At 38.3% G+C, this 23,030-nt stretch overlaps 1 protein-coding gene across 1 annotated transcript; it reads left to right on the top strand.

Moving 5' to 3' along the window:
• The first annotated feature begins 17,903 nt into the window (after positions 1 to 17,903).
• Positions 17,904 to 22,206, top strand: cited4a (Cbp/p300-interacting transactivator, with Glu/Asp-rich carboxy-terminal domain, 4a). The gene is made up of 2 exons (XM_048202022.1): positions 17,904 to 18,064; positions 19,818 to 22,206. Exon 2 carries the CDS (start codon positions 19,828 to 19,830, stop codon positions 20,548 to 20,550), a length of 723 nt encoding a protein of 240 aa, XP_048057979.1. The 5' UTR covers positions 17,904 to 18,064; positions 19,818 to 19,827; the 3' UTR covers positions 20,551 to 22,206.
• The last annotated feature ends 824 nt before the right edge of the window (positions 22,207 to 23,030 follow it).

Here is a 23,030-nt window from a genome sequence, read left to right as displayed (position 1 = left end):
AAAAAAAAAAAAAAAAAAAAATGTGTTTGCTTTATAAACACAAATGATCGCCTCACAAGGACTTCCGCCAGACCGCTTTCTGTATTCTTCAAAAAGCTTATGTTGTATGTTCTACACCTTCCTTATTCAACTTACACAAAAAACGGAACTGGCGCCGCATTCGTTCTGTAAGTTGAATAGGGAAGGTGTAGGACATACAGCGAAAGCTTTTTGAAGAATACAGAAGGTGGTCATGCGAAAGCACTTGCGAGGCGATCATTTGTGTTTATAAAGCATATACATTTTTTTTTTTTTTTTAGAAAATGACAGATCGTTTCACTAGATAAGACCCTTATTCCTCGTCTGGTATTGTTTAAAGCCCTTTGAAGCTGCACTGAAACTTTAATTTTGACCTTCAACCGTTTGAGGCCAATTGAGGTCCACTTTAAGGAGAATAATCCTGGAATGTTTTCATCAAAAACCTTAATTTCTTTTTGACTGAAGAAAGAAGGACATAGACATCTTGGATGACATGGGGGTGAGTAAATTATCAGGACATTTTTATTTGAAAGTGGACTAATCCTTTAATTCATCTCCTTAATTCTTTTGCAATTAACATGCGTCTTTTCTTTTCCACCTGTTTTTGTCTGACCCTGGTGACCCAATGAGCATTTCGCTGTTCAATGGTCATGCCTTAACTGCAATTTCTAGTATTGCATTAGTACTGCATGCTTCTCATGAGCGTTTAATAATTTTTGACTTTTCAGTCTGAGTTAAATCTCTTGTTTTGGCTCATTTTATATGTAAAAGAAAACCTGTCTAATAATTATGCACACCTGAATATAAGGCGTTTTTCATTTCCAGCCTCCGTGAACAATTACATATCACTACATCACTTGATCACATATAAAATTAATAATAGTTATTAAGATTGATGTGGTTTGGGATTGGTAAAATGTGCCTGGAAAAAAATATGATCAGAAAATCGTTTATGAAATCATTCATCAATATCATTTAATCAATTATGCATGCACTATGTATTCATTCAGCTGCAATGTCGCAGAAATAGAAACCACACATCATGTATTGCTGTCATGGCTGGTTTTTTTGTAAGTCAAGGTAAAGACTGAAAAGAGAGCTTAGCCAAGCAGATGTGAAAAGACATGGAATGAATCACAGAAGTGTTATTTGTATGGTCAGGCCATAGTATTTTTCCAAGCAGTGGTGCTTTACAGATGTGTTTGTGTTGAATGTGAGACCACAGCAGTGCTCAGAGTCATTGAGGGCTCTTCTGAGAGAGGACATATCAGGTTGCCTGGCATGTAGCAGCATACGGTATGTGTGTGTGTGTGTGTGTGTGTGTGTGTGTTGGCTGGATGGAAGGACCTGATGCTATAGTTGAGAAGAGGGGGAGGCTGCAGGAAAAGAAAAGAAGAAAAACAGTGGCCTAACGGCTTTCTCTCAGTACAACTGAAGGAAGCTGGGTAAAACTGAGCTGATGGGGCGGAGCAAAAGCAAAACACAGCAGGTGTGCAGAAAAATACATGTGTGTGTTGTTTGTTTGTGGTACAACAGGATATAAAGTCCCAAGCCACAACTTGTTTCTTGGCTGTCTTGTGTGTCTTTGGCTGGTTAACCATGCCTCTTTAGCTACTTTCACACTCACTGTCACTCGCTGTTCACCTCCACATCCCCCACTCCTCCTCACGTGTTGCTGTCTTTATCTGTCTATCTCACCCAGCGGGAACATGGACGCTCGTTGCACGTGCTCGGTCACAGTCTGCACCCAGCGTGCTTCACACTAAGTGCTCTAAATATGCATGTGACTGACAGTAAAGTCATTCATTTACTTTATTAGGGGGAATAAATACTGTTTCCCAGGAGGGATGTAGAAATAAAGTGAAATTATTACAAACACCCAAACAAACACAGAACCACAGCAATTTCCATGTGCAGCTTAGATAAGAACTTAAAGTCTTCTTATCTGTGCATATGTTTTCTGAGAGTTATAGTTTCACTTTTACACAAACAGATATCTGTGTTCAGGCACTCACTCGAACATAAAGATGTGTCACATGTAGTGTAACTTTAGTCAAGCAATACAAAAGGGGAAGTTGTTATAATAATGAAAAAGACCTGGGCCTTAGTGATTTCCCTGATGGCTATTTTTGTCTTGTTTTCTCGTGATTACAATTTCATTTTCTTGTGATCTCAGCATAACACATGTGCTGATCTCAACTTTCTCACGAGAAAAAAAGTTACCATCTCTCTGTTCAGGCACAAACCATTTACAGTTTTTTTACAATTGCTTACACACTAAAATTAAAAATAACACACAGTTACTGAAACCTTACACCCAAGGAGCAAAACCTCAGCCCAGATCTGCACAACTATATGCACATTCTCAGCCTCACACTTTTTTGCAAAACACTACACACATTGTTTTGCAAAGCACTAAACACACTTCTCTACATTAGACACAGAAATCTAACATAATGTCACTTCTTTGCCATTTCAAGACACTGCTTTACAAAATACCACCCCTATAAACCAATTGATCAAACATGGCCGTCAGGTGTGCAGACAATTAGGTGCTTAACTGTAAACTCAACAATCAGGTGTAAGCACAATAAAAAGGCAACAGGTGAGTTTGTATGTCTTCAACAAAAATAGAAGGCAATGAGGAAGAGTTAGAGTTAAGAGGAAGAGTTAGGAAGAGTTAGGATGAGAGGGGCAGCCCATGGAGGAAGGGGGGTAGAGAGAGGAATGGGGTTGAGAGAGGAAGAGGGGAAGGAAGAGGTAGACCTGGAGGACGTGGACAAAGAAGGTGGGGACCAAATTTATCAGATGCAATTCGAGCAATTTTGTTGTAAACCATGGGTTGATGTTGAGAGAGGCTGGACGGAGAGTTCAGCCCAACCTCAGCAGATATACTTTTGCTATAGTAATTCGGACATTTCGACAAGAGTACAGGTTTTCTCTGCTGTCTACAGTACAATATAGCTTACTATATGACCTCCATCAGTACTATTTGGTACTATTAACTGTGTTCCATGTTTGAGACAATGTCTTGTGTGCTCTCTTCTGACATTTACTGTAACATGTATTTTGATCGATCTACATAGGATTGAGGGTCGAGAATGTAGAGGAGGAAGGGGCCTCATATTCACAGAGGAACAAGAGAGGGCTATCATAAACATGGTTTTGGCCAATAATGCAACATGTCTCAGAGAAATTTAGACAAACATTCTGAATGACCACACAGTTTTCAATAATGTCCATCGGGTCTCTCAATCAACATTGGGGCGAACCCTTAAAAAAAACATCACATACAGATGAAACAACTCTACCTAGTGCCATTTGAAAGAAATTCTGAAAGAGTAAAAGACTTGACGGCATGAATATGTGGAGGTAAGTAATGTCCACTTCAGTAGGTATGTACACTTCAGTATTATCCACTGCACACAGAACCTTTTTACATGTTCTCTCTTTTTCTTCTTTCAGAGAGTTTTGCTAATTGAAGCTGATCCAATCCATGAATTTATCTTCATAGATGAGGCTGGGTTTAATCTGACTAAAGTAAGAAGAGGGAGAAACATCATTTGCCATAGAGCTATTTTGAATATCCCGGGCCAACGTGGAGGCAACATCACAATGTGTGCTGCAATCACACAGAATGGGAACCTCCACCGCCATGCCAAGTTAGGTCCTTACAACACGGCCCACATTCTCACATTTTTAGACAGACTTTATAACATTGTCACAGCAGAACAACAAATGTTGGGACAATGTATCTTTCCACTGATCTGCTCTGGTCCAAAACTGGTTTCATGATCATCCACAATTTTCACTCCAATACCTCCCACCATACAGGTTTATGATCTCCAGCCCTATGTCAGGATACCCCTCATTCAAGCCATGGAGGAGGCCTGTGACCTAATTGATGCAGGGTCAGTGCAAGGATGGATTCGCCATTCAAGAAGATTCTTCCCTCGCTGTCTTGCGAGAGAGGACATCGCCTGTGAAGTGCTATGGCCAGATCCAGCTAGGTAAAGAGATGCTTAGGTTGTTTTTCTATTTTTTTTTATTTTATTTTTTTTTTACTTTAAACTCATGCTTTTGTTTTGTCTCCACATGTTTTTATTTGTGTACTATATTGTATTTAGAATGTTCTGATTTTCAGTGCAAAATGCAACCTTTCGAAAATCATGGATGTATTGAATGGTTTTACAATGTGGTGAGAAATATTTTCATCAATGTACAGTACTGGTCTCGTGTGTGTGTGTGTGTGTGTGTGTTTTTTTTTTTTTTTTTTTTTTTTTTTTTTTTTTTTTTTTGTCAATATATTCATGTACTCTAACAATATCTCTGAAAAAAATCAAACCCAGACTATATCATTAGAAAAGTATAAAAGTTACAAGTGTTTAAGATTGAGCACAGCAGTGTGTAAATGAATCAAACAGAATCAGAATGTATGGACCATGTGTGTTCCATATGGTGTCAAAGATGGGTTTTGTTAAATTAATGTAAAGTTTTCAATAAAGTGTAAAGTGTTTCATTTTGCAAAAGAACTGAGGTGATCTGCAACTTGTGTGTGTGTGTGTGGATCTGTGAATTGTGTGTAGTTTGTTTTGACAAAATGAGCCTTGTTTTTAAAATTGTGCTTAAGCAATCGTAAAAAACTGTAATTGACATCTGTCTAACATCATTCTATCAGAATGCAGTCGTCTTAAGTTAAGTTGCCTGAAATTAAAATGTCACATCTTCAAAGTCAGTATATACTGTGTACAACAATAAAGTTTCTTAAGAGTCAGAGAATGATTATGGAAGTGTTAAATTATACTGACAGACATAAAGATATTCCAGTGTGAGTGAGCCCAGATCAAAGGAAAAAAACAAATTTGTTCATCCATGGCTTTTATTACCTCCAAAACAAGGAAGAACTAGAGAAAGAAAACAAATTTGATGTTAAAATCACAACAAAACAAGGCAGAAAATCATAACAATGCATGGTGATAAGTGATAAAAGCTACACTGAATTTTTTATTTTTTTTAATTACTATTTTAGAAAAAGTAAAAATATATATTAACATTATGGAATACAAATAAATATATTAAATTACACCAACAAAGCTAATTTAAAATTAGTAAAAAAATAAAATAAAAAAAGCTCCTTAAGCCAAAAGTATACTTTGTTTTTTACATGTACGCTAGGGAATGTGTATGGGTACAGTGCGTGTGTTGTAAATTTAGCAAAGTATGTTCACATTGTATACATACAGACCGTTTTTTCTAACCGCTGATAATTTGTACACTCAGCTCACACATATGCTTGCTTTATGCACTAATTTGGTCAACTGGGGTATACTTTAAAAAGCTGTGTTTGGCTGTATAAATTCACTCACCAGCCACTGGTACAAGCTGTTCAATGGCTCGTTAATGCAAATATCTAATCAGCCAATCACATAGCAGCAAATAAATGCATTTAGACATGTAGACATGGGATGGGTCTCAATCAGCTCTCTAGATTCCTAGGTCATGAATCAGTATATCATGTACACAAATTCAGGCACTGGTAAGGACAGTAAAGGATACTGACTCACTACACATTTGGACACTGATGACTCTATTTCCGTCCTCATTGTACAGCATCACTGGTATTTATGAACAAAAGCAGAACTGATATCTTTCTGACATTATTTTTAAGGTTATTTACAGTACACTATGCTAAATAGTTTGCTTGTTACATATACGTGCAACATTTCAGCTGTAAATAATTAAAAAATGTTAGCTAGATTATGTTCATTTGTCTATGCTGAAATATAATTAAATAATGGTAAAAATATCTATCTCGATCTTGTGTCTTTATGTGTAGTGAGTTTGCTCACGTGATTTATGTTTCATGCAACAGAACTTCCATTAAGGGAACATAGTGAGCATCGATACTTCCTGGTTTTCACTGTGATTTGTGGGACTTTTTAGGGAGCGAACATTTCAGTGCACTGGTAGGACTTTGTTATTGAGACTCCTTGATCAGTGCCCTGACTACTGAACTAGGGAACTGATTGACCCATGGTCAAGACGAACTGCTGAAGTTGAAACTGAGCATTTGAATGGAGAAGAAAGGTGATTTAAGTGACTTTGAAAGCGGCGTGGTTGTTGATGCCCGACAGGCTGGTCTGAGTAATTCAGAAACTGCTGATCTACTGGAATTTTCATGCAAAGCAATCTCTCAGGTTTACAGAGAATGGTCCAAAAAAGGGAAAATATTCAGTATACCAGTTTTGTGAATGAAAGTGCCTTGTTGATGCTAGAGGAGAATTGCCAGACTGGTTCGAGCGGATAGAAAGGCAACAGTAACTCAAATAACCACTTGTTACAACTGATGTTTGCAGAAGAGCATCTCTGAACGAACAAAACATTGAACCTTGAAGCAGAGGGGCTACAGCAGCTGAAGACCACACCAGGTGCCACTCCTGTCAGCTAAGAACAGGAAACTGAGGCTGCAATTTACAATGGATCACAAAAATTGGACAATGGAAGACTGGAAAAATTGGTTGAGTTTTGATTTCTTCTGCGACATTCAGATGGTAGGGTCAGAATTGGGCGTAAACAACATGAAAACATGGATTTATAATGTCTTGTATCAACTGTTCAGGTTGGTGGTGGTGGTGTAATGCTGTGGGGGATATTTTCTTGGCACACTTTGGGCCCCTTAGAGCATTAAACACCTCAGCTTCCCTGACTGCTGACCATGTCCATCCCTTTATGACCACAGTGTACCCATCTTCTGATGGCTACTTTCAGCAGGATAACACGCCATGTCACTAAGCTCAAATTATCTCAAAGTGGTTACTTGAACATGACAATGAGTTCACTATACCAAAGACTATAAAGACGGTTCACTCCTATTAGTTATAAATGGGAGAAACTGCAATGCGCAATATAAGAATATGTCCCACCTTCTAAGTAAAAGAGCCAATTGCTGATTGATAAAGTCATTGCATCACTGCAGCTGCCGTTAGAAGCCCTGGTTCCCATAAAAACCTGAGACTTGCGCTTAGGACTACACATGCGCATTAGCTTGTCTAGCCTGAAAAATAAGCTTTTTTAATGCTATCTGAGCATAAGACTGTCATGATCACGAATTGGAGTGCCCAAGTTAACCACTAGAGGGCACTCCAACATGGACTTTTGTCACCTGTCTGAACTTCATTTCCCATAATTCTCCTCCTGGACTCAGCTGTTTTGTGTTTGATCATTAGTTCTGTCTATTTAGTCTCAGTTGTTTCTGCCTTTGTTTGTGGTTTGTTGTCTATGTTATGTGCACCGTTGTAGGAGGAGGGCTTCAGTCATCCCTCCAGGCCTGGAGGCCTTCCCAGAGCCCGCTCCAGCCAGTGAGTCCGCTCCAGTCCCGCATGGTCTCCCTGTCAGTCCTGTGATGGCCAAGAGGGCTGTCTTCACGTATTATGTTTTGGTGGTCTTGCATGCCTGGAAGAGGCACTCAGGTGTTTTTGACTCTGGACCAGTCTGCCAGCCTGAGCCCGCTGTCGTCCCAGAGCAGCCCGCTGTTGTCCCAGAGCAGCCCAAGCTCAAAGTCAGTTCGGTCAAGGCCTGAAGGACGGTCTTAGCCTTCTACTTCTTGGCGTTCTTGCGTGCCTGGAGGATGCACTCAAGTTGTTATGACTCTGGACCAGTCTACCAGCCTGAGCCTGCTGCCATCACAGAGCGGCTCGCTGCCGTCCCAGAGCAGCCTGTGGCCATCCTAGAGCTGCCCGCTCACTCTGATACGGCCACGGAGGCCGTCACCGAGCTGCCCGCTCTCCCTGAAACGGCCACGGAGGCCGTCACCGAGCTGCCCGCTCTCCCTGATATGGACACGGAGTCCCCTTGCTCTGCCCTGCCACTGCCGCCGCCATCCAAGCCTTCTGCCCTGCTGCCGCCGCCCAGGCCGCCAGCCCTGCCACCACTGTCCAGCACCGCCCTGGCAATCAGCCAGGAATCCAGATCTGCTGGAACCCACCTGGTCAGTTCCTCCAGCACCGCCCTGGCACTCAGCCAGGAATCCAGATCTGCTGGAACCTGCCTGGTCAGTTCCTCCAGCGCCGCCCTGGCATTCAGCCAGGACCCCGACCTTCGTAGAGCCCCCGTGGTCTGTTCCTCCGGCTCCTCCCTGGCCTTCAGTCAGGGGCTCTGGTCCTGGCCCACCGTCCCTCCCCCCTGGTCCTCCTCCAGTCCACCTCCCTCCTGAGAGTTGTGTCTGTGTTTTTGTTTCATGGAGTGTCTGGTAGCCACTCCGTAAGGAGGGGGTACTGTCATGATCACGAATTGGAGTGCCCAAGTTAACCACTAGAGGGCACTCCAACATGGACTTTTGTCACCTGTCTGAACTTCATTTCCCATAATTCACCTCCTGGACTCATTATCCTCGTTTCATTGCACTCAGCTGTTTTGTGTTTGATCATTAGTTCTGTCTATTTAGTCTCCGTTGTTTCTGCCTTTGTTTGTGGTTTGTTGTCTGTTACGTGCACCATTGTATTCCTGGCTTTTTGTTTTTGTGGACTGTGCTGTGGAGTTTGACCCTTGCCTGTTTGATTATGCCTTTGGATTAACCAATAAATGCTGCGCTTGGATCCTAACATCTTGTTTTTGTGTGCAACTGTGACAAAGAAACAATGGGACAGTTCATGTCAGATTTTATTGTTGATTTGAAATATGTTATTTAATTTTGAGTTCGCCAAGCAGTTTTTGAGATTTCAGGTTTCCCCCATTCATATAGATAGGACTTGGTCTTGGATACCCGAAATAGCTGCCCGGAGACATTGCAAATATGGCCGCTAAGTGAACAGACTTCCCTTGAAAGGGACTTTGACTATACTCAAGGAGCCTCCACAGTGAAGTGTGCTTTTACCCTTTAAGTTAACAATTGCAGGTTACCAGTTTTTACAGTGTATCTTTGCATGTTAATTGGCATTTTTGTCCAAACTAGTCACTACCTCAACGAGCATTAGAACATCTATCATGCCCGGTAGCTACACCCACAATGAAATCTCATTGGTCCAAAATCCAGCTCCTCATTACTGTTCATAAAACATTAAGTATCTTCTGATTGGTTGTAATTGTCACGTCATGCAACAGTTTCACATTCAGAGATAAATTGCTTGTTACTGGACTCTGCTTATGACATGTTATACTGTCTGTTTAGGACATAGTATTTGGCAATGTAAGTATCCACTGCATTCTCAGCATTGTAAATGAGGTACTTAGCGGGCATTAATTTAAATGTGTAGGCATTAGTCTTCTTCTATGGCCATTTTTCAGTTTTAGTTCATCTACTGTCATGGCAAAAGTTTGAAGAGAGTCTTACACAAGTTAAAGCACTTACACTGGTAAATGTTAAAATGCTTACTATTTTAATTGTATAGACGAAGTTAACATTGTTAATGATATATGTAATTTTACAACTCTGTTGTCATGACAACTTAAAGCCTAAACCATAGGACAACCATGACAACTTTAAGCAAAATCAATGTAAGCAATTTCATAAAATCATAAGTTTCACATTTCTGCTTTCAAATCCCCATTTACAATGTTTCACCATAACATTTCCTTTAAAAAAAAAAATGAATACAAAGGACAAATTGAAATGATTTTTGTGGTAATAAACATTAATTTACTGTTTACTACTAAAACCTCTAAATGAAAATCACTCTACAGCAGATGACTTTGTATGAAACGGTCTATTGTGTAATGTTTCTTGAAAGCGTTTTGCAACTGAACTCCCTCTGATCAGAGTCCAGCGTTCCCTTCACTGAGCGCTGTGTCATAACCAGCCTCTGACCTACATGAACACTGAATGCCAGATGTAGATCCAGGACAAGAGCCGGTCTTGCCCAGTGCTTAGCACACACACACACAACCACACACACACATGCACAAACACTGCGTGAGCCAGGGTGGAGAGAAAGGAGGAAAAAAGAAAGAGCAAACAAATCATGGGGTGGGGAAACCACATTCCTTGAGTGCTATGAATAGCTAATGGGATCCTGGGGGGAGAAACGAGAACCTGCTTTGAGTCGAGGAGAGACGACTAGTGTACTTGCATGGAGGAGACCAACATATTGGCATAACTCAGAAAAGCAGCTTTAAAGATAAGATTTCAAGTCCTGTCTGGGCCTTGAACCTTTTTACAGTTTTTTTTTTTTTTTCAACTGCTTACACACAAAATCCTTACTTGTCACACAATTTCTGGAACCTGACACTCAAACACCAGAACCACACACCAAATCTGCAAAACCATATAATTCTCAGCCTTTGACTCATTTTCATAAAACACTTTTTGCAAAACACAACACACAATTCTCTATGTAACACACAAAATCTAATAGAAAGTATCTTGATTTCCTTTTTCAAACACAATCTTTGTTTCTGTCCAACTACACATGGTTGATGTATTTCTTTTCTTTCGTACTGTGTAATACTGTATTCACAACAACAGATGCTTTCAGTAAAAAATAAATAGTTTGGTTTCAACCTTGCTTTCATGTTTAATGTGAATTTTTCAGCATCTCCCTGACAATTACTTTCAATCTTGTACAGAAATGTACATTAGAGCTCATGAAAGAAGACCTTTAGGTTTTGAACAACTTTGTGTATATGATATATCCAAAAAATAGAAAATTATGGAAAAGGTGTTTGCAACATAAGACAAATGTTTGCTTCTGAGATGTGTTTGTGATATTTTGAATGCAGTGCTTCATTTTGCAAGAGATGTGAGGCATTTTGTGTGTGCAATTCTTGGATTTGTGTGTAAAGTTTTGAAAAAAAAAAAAAAGAGGCAAAGTTTTGAAAATGTGTGTAAGCAGTTGAAAAAAAGCTCGTCATGGAGATGTAGAGCCATAGCCTCCTTTCACATGACTTTTCACCCATATTTCACATTAAGCCCTCTTGTGAGAACTCCAAAGAGAGAAACCAAGACACATATAAAGAATTTATAATGATGAACCTTAATAAACCTATAAAAAAAGTAACATCAAGCACTTTTTAATCTCAGCCAAAAACAAAAGTTTCAATACAAATTATTTAATTGTGGTGGAAAATTATGAAAACAAACTTTTTCTTTGGAATAAAGTGCAATGATGATTCCTTCATAATAAAAATAAAATAATACAAAATATCAGCGTGAATTCAAAAAGTACATAAAGTCAGTTTTTATCCCATGTTATATTTAAGGCTTCACACTTTATATGCTGAATGTATGTGCAATTCCCTATGCATGGGCAACCACAACATCTGTGAGCATTTTACAACCCAACCAAACTCACTCAAAGTCAACCAAACTTAGATTGCATGGGTTGTCATTGTAGATGAGCATTTGTTGTCATACAAATCACCTTGTAGAATGGGTGGTTATGTGATATTTAAGTGGTGTGTAGTGTGTTATTTTAATTTTTTGGTTGGAATTGCTTTCGGATGAGTATGTTGATGAGCTCACTAAGCTCACATGGCTGCATTAAGAGATAGTGAAAATTCTGTCATCATTTACTCATCCTTATGTTATTCCACCCACAACATTTTTCCTGTTCTCTGGAACACAAAAGAAGAACCAATTAGATGTTGAAATTTTCTTGAAAGTTCACTTTGACAAACTGTTTTGAACTCTAGAAAGGGACTTTTTTATTTAATTTTATTTGAAATGACATTAAACTAGTTTGTTCTTCAATTTCGCTTGAAGTACATTGTGGCCTTAAGCCTTTATTCACAGAAATTGTTCTCATTCCCTGTAGCTCTAAAATTTAATTTGCACTTTTATGTACTGAACTTGCCACTTCATGATTGGTTACAAGAACCAATGTTGTTTGATTTCACTGATGTCAAACCATACCTTCCAGATTTTTAGTGCCAAATTTAAATAGCTGCTGCAGACCCTGCTGAAAATTCCAGCATAAACCAGCATGAATTCCTTGTTGGTCCAGGCAGGTTTATGCTGGTTAGAGCTGGTATAGTGCCGGTATAGCTGTAAACCAGCATCCCATGCTCATCCCAGCATGCAAAACATATATTATTCTGGTGATCAGCAATACTGAACAACTTAAATTTGGGGTCTGTTCCTCACACAATGTTATTGTATAGCTTTAAAAGACTTGTAATATAGTGCTCAAGCCCTATTGACTACTTTTGTGCTTTTTTATTAGTATTTTTTTTTTAAATAAGACTGATTATGATTAGAAAGATCAATGCCAAAATTGTCCCTAATGTCTGAATTTGTATTCACCTGATTTTAAGTCAATTATATCTTCATTTTTGGTTGAACTGTCCTAGGCACTTCATAAGCTTCATCAAGTACTGGATGTTTGGAGGCCGGTCTTGGGAAGGTAGACTCATGGGGGGAGGGGTCAACGACTGCCAAATGGAACAAGTGAAGCAAAACATGACTTTAACACCACGAGACACAGGCATGCAGCGCATCACCCCTCCCCCTTGCTTTTCATTCCCCTTTTCTGTGTCTTTTTCCTTTTCGTCCTCTCTCCTAATCATAAACAAACCACATTTGCACACACACTTACAGCGGTGTGTGAATCAAATGCATATGATGAGTCATACACACAACAGGCATAAACATTCATAAAAAAACACAAACACATGGACACACATGATCAAGCGAGCAGTCTAGCACAAACATGGCCTGATCCTGGTTACCTGAAGCCACAGGTGAGAGACTCCACCCCCATACAGATAAACACACGGGGTGTGGAGAGATCTTTGTACACAATGCAGCATGCACTGGAGAAAATGTAGGCTGGTGTGTGTGCATGTGTTAACTAGCTGAATATGAGTATGTACAAATTGGCTAGCTCAACCTGTTATCCCATACTTACAATTAGCCATATTACCACAAAATACTAGCATAATTTACAGAAACATAATTTAAGTTGTTATACATACCAGATTGATTGTTGTTCAGGTAACCACAATAGCTATAAACATGTTTATACAATTTATTTTGCTCAGCAAGTTCCTCTTCAAACTGACATATAGTTGTTTTGAAAAAGAAAACTGACAAAAAGACAGTTTATGCTAATACCTGCTAGAGTCTACCTTAAGAGCACCTCTGACACATTTCATAATATGCTAGTTTATTTACGCTAGTGTTAGTTTTTCCACTGTTGGGCCAGTGCGATTCAGGGCTAACAACATACTGTGTGGGGCCAATAGCCTTGGACCTCAAGTACCGAGGCCAAAATCAAGCTGCGTGCCAGTAACCTTGCAGTGCTACCCTAAAACCTGCCACACAACCCAACCATTTCACCAGCATGGGGAAACTAGCTGACTGAAAACTATATTGCAAAATGAACATGAAAGAAGTGGACGTTTGGTCTTCAGAGACTCCAGCATCGATACTTCACCAAAAATGTTACAGTGACAGTAATTTATTAATTTGTGTCAGGAGTGCACATTAATCATGCTGAATCAAACCTTATTTATAAATATTTCAGATTAAAAAGAGAAAACGCATACTTATTCAGTCGCGCCTGCATCCATCTGTTTAAGGCTCACAACTTTAGAAAATTATTGATAAAATATCATTATCGTTTATGTTACATTTCTTTAGAAAGTATGATCATTTTTATTTATTTGCCATGAAATTATATGATCTGAGGAGGTCTGAGTGATCATTCCTATCTCACTATACTGTTATCCTTTCCACTGGAGCAATAGAGGGAGCTCACAGACAGAAAACAGGAGTTATATGAGTTAACAGGACTATATGTAATTTATGACATAAGGCACAAAGGCACTGACATGTTTCAAAACAGCTCAAACATGCATTCTAGTTTGGGACTAGGCTTAAGCTCTGTGAAACCAGGGGAATTTTGTCTTAAATGTTAAGATTAGCTGGTAGCATGATGTGAAAACATGGGAAATGAGCAGTAGCGTTGACCCTCTTCTGACTCAGATAAACTCTGCCTTTGTTCGTAACCACTTCTCAAGCCCCAGTTGTCCCACTTCAGACCAAGGGATTCGGCAGGCCAAAAAAAGCCATAGGCCCAAGGAGGCCCGATCAAGCTCCAGAAGTGACAGTGGAAATGTGTTTGTCCCTAAAAGGCACTAGTAGGTTCACTTTTGGCCCAATAATGGAAACACGGCTATTGATTTGTGCAGTTGAGCTAGCATAACTAGAAGTGCTGTGTTCAAGAATATGTGTTGGGCTTTTTGGTACCATACATTACCATTTATGCCAAGAAAGTAAATTCTGCAAATACTTTTGAGTAACAAAGATGTAGAGTAAAAACTCAAGGGTTTGCGAAAGTAGTGCCCCATTAGCCATCATGTTGTGAAAATTTTAACTTTTTCTGAAACCCAGTCTGATGTACAGTAAGCATCCTTTGATAAATAAGAATTTCAGACAGGTGAGTATGGTTGTACTTTCCGAAATCCAGTTTGCTTTCCCACTTGATTACAAACTAAACCGGCGTCAAAGCGGATCTTATACATTCCTATCTATCAAATGTTAACTTTTGCTGCAACACAGTCTGAAGTAAATATCTTTTGACCAATGAGAATTGCAAACACATGTATACACAGTTGTGCTTTCGGAAATCCAGTTTGCTGTATTTACACTTGATTATAAATTGAAGTGGTGTCAAAGCAGATCTTATGCATTCCTATCTAGAAAGTGCTAATTGTACTGCAACACAATCTAATGTAAGCAACCGTTGATAAATTAGATTTTCAGACAGGTGTGTAAGGTTGTACTTCTGGAAATCCAGTTTGCTGTATTCACATTTAATTTCAAACTTAACCAGTGTCAAAGCGGATCTTACACATCTTATACTTTTTCTGCAAAACAGTCTGACATAACCAAGTTTTGATCAATGAGAATTTTAGACTTGTATGTTACACATTTCTATCTATCAAATGCTCCTTCAGAGCTTTCTCTAGGGTGTAATTTCCCTTAAAAGCAATGTTTCTCCCTTGGAAATGTTACTGAAAAGCTTTCCCTTTTTTGCAACCCCACTTTCAAAAACCGCAATAGGCAAACCTATTCCATGAAAAAAAGAAAAAAAAAACCTGATTTATCTTTGTTTCCATAGCGCTCTGCTCTCCATGTCCATCTCAGTGGGTTTCAGTACTGACCTGTGAGTGTGGGTGCTAAACACCAATATAAACACACAACCAAACAGCTGTGAAAATATTCATGATACTTTTATTATGAAATGTCAGAGGGAGAGACTGAGAAAGGGAAAATATAGGCACTGTTATGGAAATGCTCTGCACACACCACCTGCAAATTGCTACGGATAATTTGCAGTGTTGCCACACGCGTCAGAAGAGACCGTCCATCGCTGTGACCTTTTTACCAACGCTTTCATTCTCCCTCTGAAGGTCAAATGGAGAACTAGTCACAAATTGAACCTGTTCATTGTAATTACCTTCCCAATGACATTTTGTTAGTCTTAGCCTGTAATTGTTTTGGAATAACTTTATTAATCATGTTGAAACTTAATGACTCGTGATTGAACTGAATGAAATGGCATGAGTGTGAGAGTAAGAAAGAGTGATATACAAAGATGCAATCTGTACAGATAAATGCCATTATTCCATCTTACAAACCACATTTTTGTTGTAGAGCTGTCTAGAATGATTTCACAGGAAACTGCATACTTTAGACAAGATATGTCTAATGTCAGCATTACCAAACATTTGGAATGTTATTTTCAAACAATTATTGTCAAAACAATAGCAGCATATACTGCTCATGAGACAACAAGTGTCGTTAATGAAATTCACCCTAAGATGATAACCTGTAACCATGGTGAAATGTCTATTTTTTTGTGAAATATACTTTTGTGTGTATGTGTACTTTTGCCTAGTCATCTATATGCAAAGTCAGCAATAAGATAATTTAAGTATGTAAGTCATGCCATGAGTATAGGGTGTGACTACTTATCCAACCATGTAAGAGACGAAAGATGAGATGTTTGGGAAACCTGTTTAGAAAATATAATTTTTGCAATTCCATTTGGCATCAATAGTTGCAGAAAAATTGTACACTTCACTTTTAAATATTATGCAATTTTCAAATGTTCTTTTTTCAATAGGCTATTTCTCAGAATACTTTAATGTGAATAAAACTGTGCACTCTAAATGGGCCATTATGGTCCTCTGCAATACTCTGATGTAAAATATATCTAGATTGAGAAGACAGACTAATTTTATCTTGTTATTGCATTAGTAAGGCCTTTCGCTCTTGACACATTTTGACACCCCGCAAGGAATTTTAAAATAAATTGGGTCTAGCACTGAACACCTACATACAAGTAACAACGTTAGGACAAAATGTTCTCAAAATGTTCTTTTATGAGAAAGAAAGGTGGTGATCCATGCAAAATTCACTGGTACTGGGTGTTGTAGGGAGTAGCCACATTGCTATGCAGTTGATAGGTTGTTTACTATGATTAGTTACTGGCCCAAGTCATAGGAGCCCATCTATGATATTATATTCCCTAGATATGGCTCCTTCAATACAAGTCTATAGGCTTATTTGGCAAACTGAAAATCATAAATCTTTTTTTTTTTTTTTAGAAAAGTAAAAAGCTTCAAAAAGCTGCACATTTTGAGGTATTCATGTCTGTAGCCAAACAGCAAAGGAGTTAAACAAAGCAGATTTAATCATTCAAATCGTTCAATCATTCAAGCATCAGAAATAGTAACAGAGATGCTTGTCTTATTAAACACACATAATCACAAATTCTGTCCTTTAACAATTGATTATTGGTCTTTTTAGGGCACATTAGGCTATGATGAAAGGTTCTGTGCAAAGTTAAAGTCATTTGAACACACTGTTTAATCTGTTCAAGGCTGATTCAGGCTTAATTTACACACTGACAAAGGAAACAATACAAGAACAGGAGAATGAAGAGAGAGAGAGAGAGAGAGAGAGAGAGAGAGAGAGAGAGAGAGAGAGAGAGAGATTATACACTGGTCACCACATTCTTGTCTAGAAATGGAGGAGTGAGGAAATAGAGACATTTCAATTTGTCAAGAGTTTTCTGCATGACTCTTAACTTTTTTGAATCCATTTATGTGAAAGTGTTTGTAGAATGAGTATTCAACACACTTATATTAATCTTATATTTGTGGTTCTTCAAAGATGGCACCATTTATCTAGATGGTATGCATTTTGAACAGTATTGAATGAGATCACATGTATACTGGCTACTAGCTCCAAATCATCCACATTAAAATCCATTAAAACTTCTTCTTTTTTAATGAATATATTCATATAGACAATTTATTTTTGTCAAGCATTTACATACAATCCCTTTAGATCAAAAGGTTTTGAAGATCACAGGAAATGTAAAACATATAATTCATTGAAAAGTGTAAATGAATGTGTGAGGATATATATAGTACTGTATGTTCAGGCAGTACAACACTGCTAGTGTCAATCAATTGCACATGCTTTACGCCAGCAGGAGGTTTTCTTTCTTCTGTTTGCAGTCTGTATCTCACTTTAAAATAGTAAATATGCAGTTTACATAACAGATAAAAGGCTGCGACCTGCTTTATGTCCATTTTCTGTTGAGGTGCATTAGATAAGAATGCCATACAGATGAAAAATAAAAGAGGTCAAACCAAAAGTACCTCTCTGAAATGAGGTGGTAAATTGTTCAATGAACTTCCTGATCAACAGGTTTCCTTTTGAGACTAACAACATCAAGTTCCTTTAAAAAATTATTTACTTTTTTAAACAACAAGCAGCACTTATGCCTTGTTTTAGTTTGCTGAAGAGTTTTGCCAGTGCACATTAAACTGAAGGCCATGTGAGTAATTGGCCAGTGACGTCTGTGATTAGAGGAAGAGCCAATCACAGCAGAGGAGAGGCGGGATTTATGTTGCTCCGCCCCTCTCACTGGTCGTCTTTATGTATGTGTGTGTAATCCTTGTGCTGACCCAGAAAGCGCTCAGCAGCAGCAGCAGCTTGTTCAGATCTGAGTACAGCCACTGGAGATACCTGCGCTGCTTTACAGAGACTGATAACACGAAAGAGCATCTTTACAAGAACAGGATTTATTTGACGGTATGTGCTTTTTATATAGAGATAGCTGTGATAACGAGAATACTGGACCTTTTGTCTTTTTGTAGTGTATGAAATCAGCGTATATTAGCGATATTTAGATATCTGTATTGTTGAACATATGGTTGGATAGGTTAAGTGTGTTCTTATTTCTGTTCTGGTTTTTAAGTGTTCTTAGAACTCAAAATATGTTACTCTAGTATGACTTTTGTTCTTTTCAGAAAATAATGCGCAGTATGCATAGGAATATATCATTGGTAATATAATACGTATAATACTTTAGTGTCAGTTTTTAAATATTCTTTTTAAAAAAAAAATATGAGCATTATTGCTATGCAGAGCTTCAAATGAACATTAAATATCATGAGTGTAGGAGATGTTTCAACTTTTAAATACACTAAATACACAGTAAATTCAGTAGTCTACATGCTGGTGTTTAATGAAAGTTTTTACTGTGGTCTGACAAGGATTGTGAAAGTCTGTAGCCTATATTTCATTTAAAGACAATCTTAGTAGAATGAAGAGGAGAAATTCTTTGTTTTATGTAGACAGACACAGAGAGAGGGAGAGAGAGGTGCCCTATAGACCCCATACGACATTGTTCTTTATCTCTTATTTCTATCCCATATTATGACATAGACGTAACTGTGCACTTCTAAAAATATGTTAGTAATTGTTAAACATGTTCTGATCCACTCCTGAAGCTATTGATTTTAAGGGATGACAGACAACAACACTAAACAGAACATTTACTGACAATGAACAGGACTGTGGGTTTGACAAAAAAAAAAAAAAAAAAAAATCTCCATCTCATCAACTGAATGAATTGGGAAGATGCATTTATTATATCTTTTATTTCAAAATGTTATGATTATATATTTGCTTTGACTAGAGAGCATACCAACTGATGTATGCCTCCAGATTAATACTAATTATAATTGCATTGCACTTTCCAATTCAGTTTAATATAATAATATACATTTTCAAAACTTTAAACACTACCCTGTCATATGAGTAGATCCAATCAATCATGCATTTTGTCATTATCTCTTGCTCACAGTAGGTTGGCTTTGTTTGCTGAACACTTTGTCCACCTCCCTGCCTGTTATTGTTTTGATCCTGCTGTCGGCTCTTTGATGCTCCTTACTGCAATATTTCTTCTGCTAAGGGCTCAAGTCATAATATGTCTACTTTGTTTAAGCTTGCAACCGAGTTATAGGATGCTGTATCAAAATATGTGGGACATGTGGGGGAAAACATTTTTTTAATCACTATTTGAATCTTAATGTATATATTTTAATTTAAATTATAAATATAATTTAAATATCCATAAAACAAGACACATTTGCTTACTTGTAACCATAACCCTCACTAAATCATGTTGAATTAAGCATAAAACATAAAAAAAAAAACAATTTGTCAATCAGGTAGAAAAATAAACTTTATTTAAGATATATTTTCTGAAAACAAATCACGGACACTGATTAAGAAAATTATTTATTTTTTCTTTTTCTTTTTCTTTTTCTTTTTCTTTTTCTTTTTTTTGTGCAGTGGACTGACTGTAATCAGTGAAAGTCAGTTGCAATTGATTGTCAAGCATGTGAGACTGGTCTTCAAAACCGAAATTGTTTAGCCAAATAATATTGGTTTGTGCCACAGATGTTTTCTACTGATGGTTTTCAAGAAATTTAAAGTGTTTATCAGCTGATAAAGAGAACTTGCTTGAATATTTGTTATTCTTCTCATATCTCTGCAGTTGAAAAGGCATGGCTGAACACATGATGATGCCAATGACCCACGGCTCTGCTGGTGGAGGCCTGCATGGGTATCGCATGGGAATGAACGGCCCTTCAGTGCACGGACACCAGCCCAGTCTGCGGACCCTTCCCAATGGGCAGCTCATGCACTACAGCAGGGGGCCCCAGAGCTCCATGGAAGCGGCCATGAGGCAGAGGAATGTGATGAATGGCGTAATGAACGGTCAGGTCACCGGCCAGATAAGTGGTGGACACCCTCACCAAATGCAGCAAGCCAATATGATGTACGGAGGTCCGAATCAGCAACCGCAAGGTCACCCTCAAACCCAGCACCATCATATGCACCCCCAGAACCAACACCCACCGCAGTATATGGGTGGAGGAGGCCTTACAGCATCTCAGCAGCTTATGGCGAGCATGCATCTTCAGAAACTCAATACCCAGTACCACGGGCACCCTCACGGTCCCATGAATGGGCATCACATGGGAAGTGTCCAGCACAGAATGGGTCCTGCTCAGTTGGCAGGCATGCAGATGGGGATGGGCGGGCCAGCGTTGGGCCTCAATGTCATGGACATGGACTTGATTGATGAGGAGGTACTGACATCCTTGGTGTTGGAGCTCGGGCTAGACCGTGTTCAAGAGCTGCCTGAGCTTTTCCTTGGACAAAACGAGTTTGATTTCATTTCGGACTTTGTGTGCAAGCAACAACCTAGCACTGTCAGCTGCTAAAATTCTGCTTCTGGTCCTTAAATCAAAGAAAGACTTTGTCATCAAAAAAAAGCCGGGGCAAGACGAGAAAGGCTAAAACAACCAGGTTCTCTGTATCTGTGAAGCTGTGCTATGCATGTTGTAGTGCACACTGTTTGCTTTCAATGAGGGAAAAGACTTATGGATGCTCTTCAGTCTTTGAAGAACTGGGCACAAGTGTGGCTTTGGTGAGCAGGCCTTGTCTTGTCCCATTGGTCATCCTGGATTAATGGTGACTGAGAGTCCCACGGCTGAATGTAACTTAACATGGTGGAAAAAGAAGTCTGCTTGGAACTTTGCAGAAACTGCTTTGCCTCCTCAGGGGCAACTAGAATCAATAGCATTTAGAAATGTATTTATGTATGACACCTACCAAAAATCAAACATGCTCTGTGGTGATAGAAACTTGCCTTTTCTCAAACTAACCCCAAGACTTCTGATAAAAGATGTTTGAATGAGTGTTATGTGGGAATTGAAGGCTGGTACTTCAAAACGGGTCGATTTTCCAGTAGCTCTTAATGATATTTGAAATAGTAAGGGGGTGGTGAGGTGGTAGCGGTTGGATATGAAACATTCTTTGTGCGCAGTGTTACACTGTCCCTTTGATCATTTTTTTTTTTTTTTCTACAACTATTCGCAATTTTAAAAATGACTGCTTACTGTAAACATTTTTTTTTTTTTCTAAATATGACTGAATTAGACCCAAAATGCATCACTTGCATATAGGATATGTCTTAATGCTTACAGGAATATTTCTGTGTTAGATAAACTGGAAAATGGTGGAATGTTTTGTAGCCTCCCTTGCTAAATGCTGAGCCTGTGCTCCCTGCTGATGAGTCTGAACTGTAAAACTGCCTTATAGTTTTTTTTATTTTTTTTTGTTTTTTTTACACAGATACTGATGAATATTCACTGTAGACATTCCTACCTTGTTCCATGGAATGAGGAAGAAACTGCTGTCTTTATATGATTCAAAAAGGTGACATCAAAATTCCAGCTCAAATGTAGTGTTTGCTCATATGCTCCTTATTGTAGTGAAGAACATGGAACACGATATTCATTAAGCCACATTCTGCATAAAGAATTAAACGTTCCACTTGTTTCTAAATTAACCTGAATGTCAATTGTTCAACTAAAAATAACTATGAAATAACTGTCGAAATAACTGCTAACCACAGCACTGATTTCCTGATGTGCGTTAAAGCCAACCTTATAAAACAGCACAAAATGTTGTTTCCTTCTTCGCTGCCTGAACACTGCAGGTTTAAACTTGATTACATTTAAATTACACTTACAACCTTCTTCTTAATTGAGGTCAGAATGGTCAGTCATCTCAGATGGCCTGATAATTTCAAAATAGAAATGTTCATTTGCGTGCTATCGCTCAGGTTGGGAACGGCTGCCCTGCTGGGTTTGAGAACTTCCTGTGTCGTTATGTTGGTAGTTCTTGCCTTGAGTACTCCGTGGGGGTTGGGTTGGTATGGAAATAGCACAGCATACAGTAGTAGTAGGTTAATCTGTTCCACCAGAGCTGGGCTCAACTCCCTCGGCTTTACCCGCCCCATAATTGCTGTACGTACGGCTTGGAAATGTGAACAGTTGCGATCAAATTAAAAAAAAAAAAAAAAAAAAAAAAAAGCACAAACAAGAAAAGACAGAACCTGATTGGTCCTATTCTGTGTTTTACAACTCCATCTTGGCTGATTGTTTAGGGCTTTGATACATACGAAATGGGAAATTCAGTTTCAGACTTTGATTTTGTCAGCTGTATTTATTGCATCTGTAGAGACTGGGATGTCTTCCCCAGTATACTTATTCTGTAATTTGTGAATCTTGGATAATTATAGACAAACCACATCTAGCAACAGAAAAATTAAATGATTTGTAGATTATTATTTGATGATTGAATGATTTTTCACATTCCCAGCGATCCAATCCTGTTGTTTTTTTATTTTATTTTTTTAAAGGGAGGGAATATGTGAAATTTTCAACCTAATGCTACTTGAGCTTGTCAGTCTGTGTATCGTAAATCACAAACCACCCCGCAGAATGTCCCCTGCAGGTGAGATTGTATGTCCTCTTCCAAACTGTGTTCTGTCATGTACTGTCGCCATGCTCCTACAAATGCTTTTTTTAAATGTTGTTGATTCTATCTTAAGAAAATGTATTTATTTTCATTGAAAATAAAATATTTATTTAAAGAAGTAGTTTCATAAAGTGTCATTGTATGTGTAATTTAATTTTGATGGTGACAATCACACGATTTACTGGTACAAATTCACACAATTTCTGAGCAGAGATTTTTATTGAATGTGTTTATTTCATCGAATATTTATATCAGTACAAAACTGTACACAATAACTGGGAAAAGGTGATGGTTAAAATGGTTAAAAAATAAAAATTGACAAAATATATATTTCAATGTGAAATCAAACCCATGTCTGACAATTTCAAAATGGGTT

The sequence above is a fragment of the Megalobrama amblycephala genome, linkage group LG9 (genome assembly GCF_018812025.1).
Source record: "Megalobrama amblycephala isolate DHTTF-2021 linkage group LG9, ASM1881202v1, whole genome shotgun sequence".
NCBI classification, from domain to species: Eukaryota; Metazoa; Chordata; class Actinopteri; order Cypriniformes; family Xenocyprididae; genus Megalobrama; species Megalobrama amblycephala.
This window is presented reverse-complemented; position numbering and strand designations above follow the sequence as displayed.

Coding starts and splice junctions, on each gene's coding strand:
- cited4a (XM_048202022.1), top strand. CDS start 19,828: ATGGCTGAACACATGATGATGCCAATGACCCACGGCTCTGCTGGTGGA.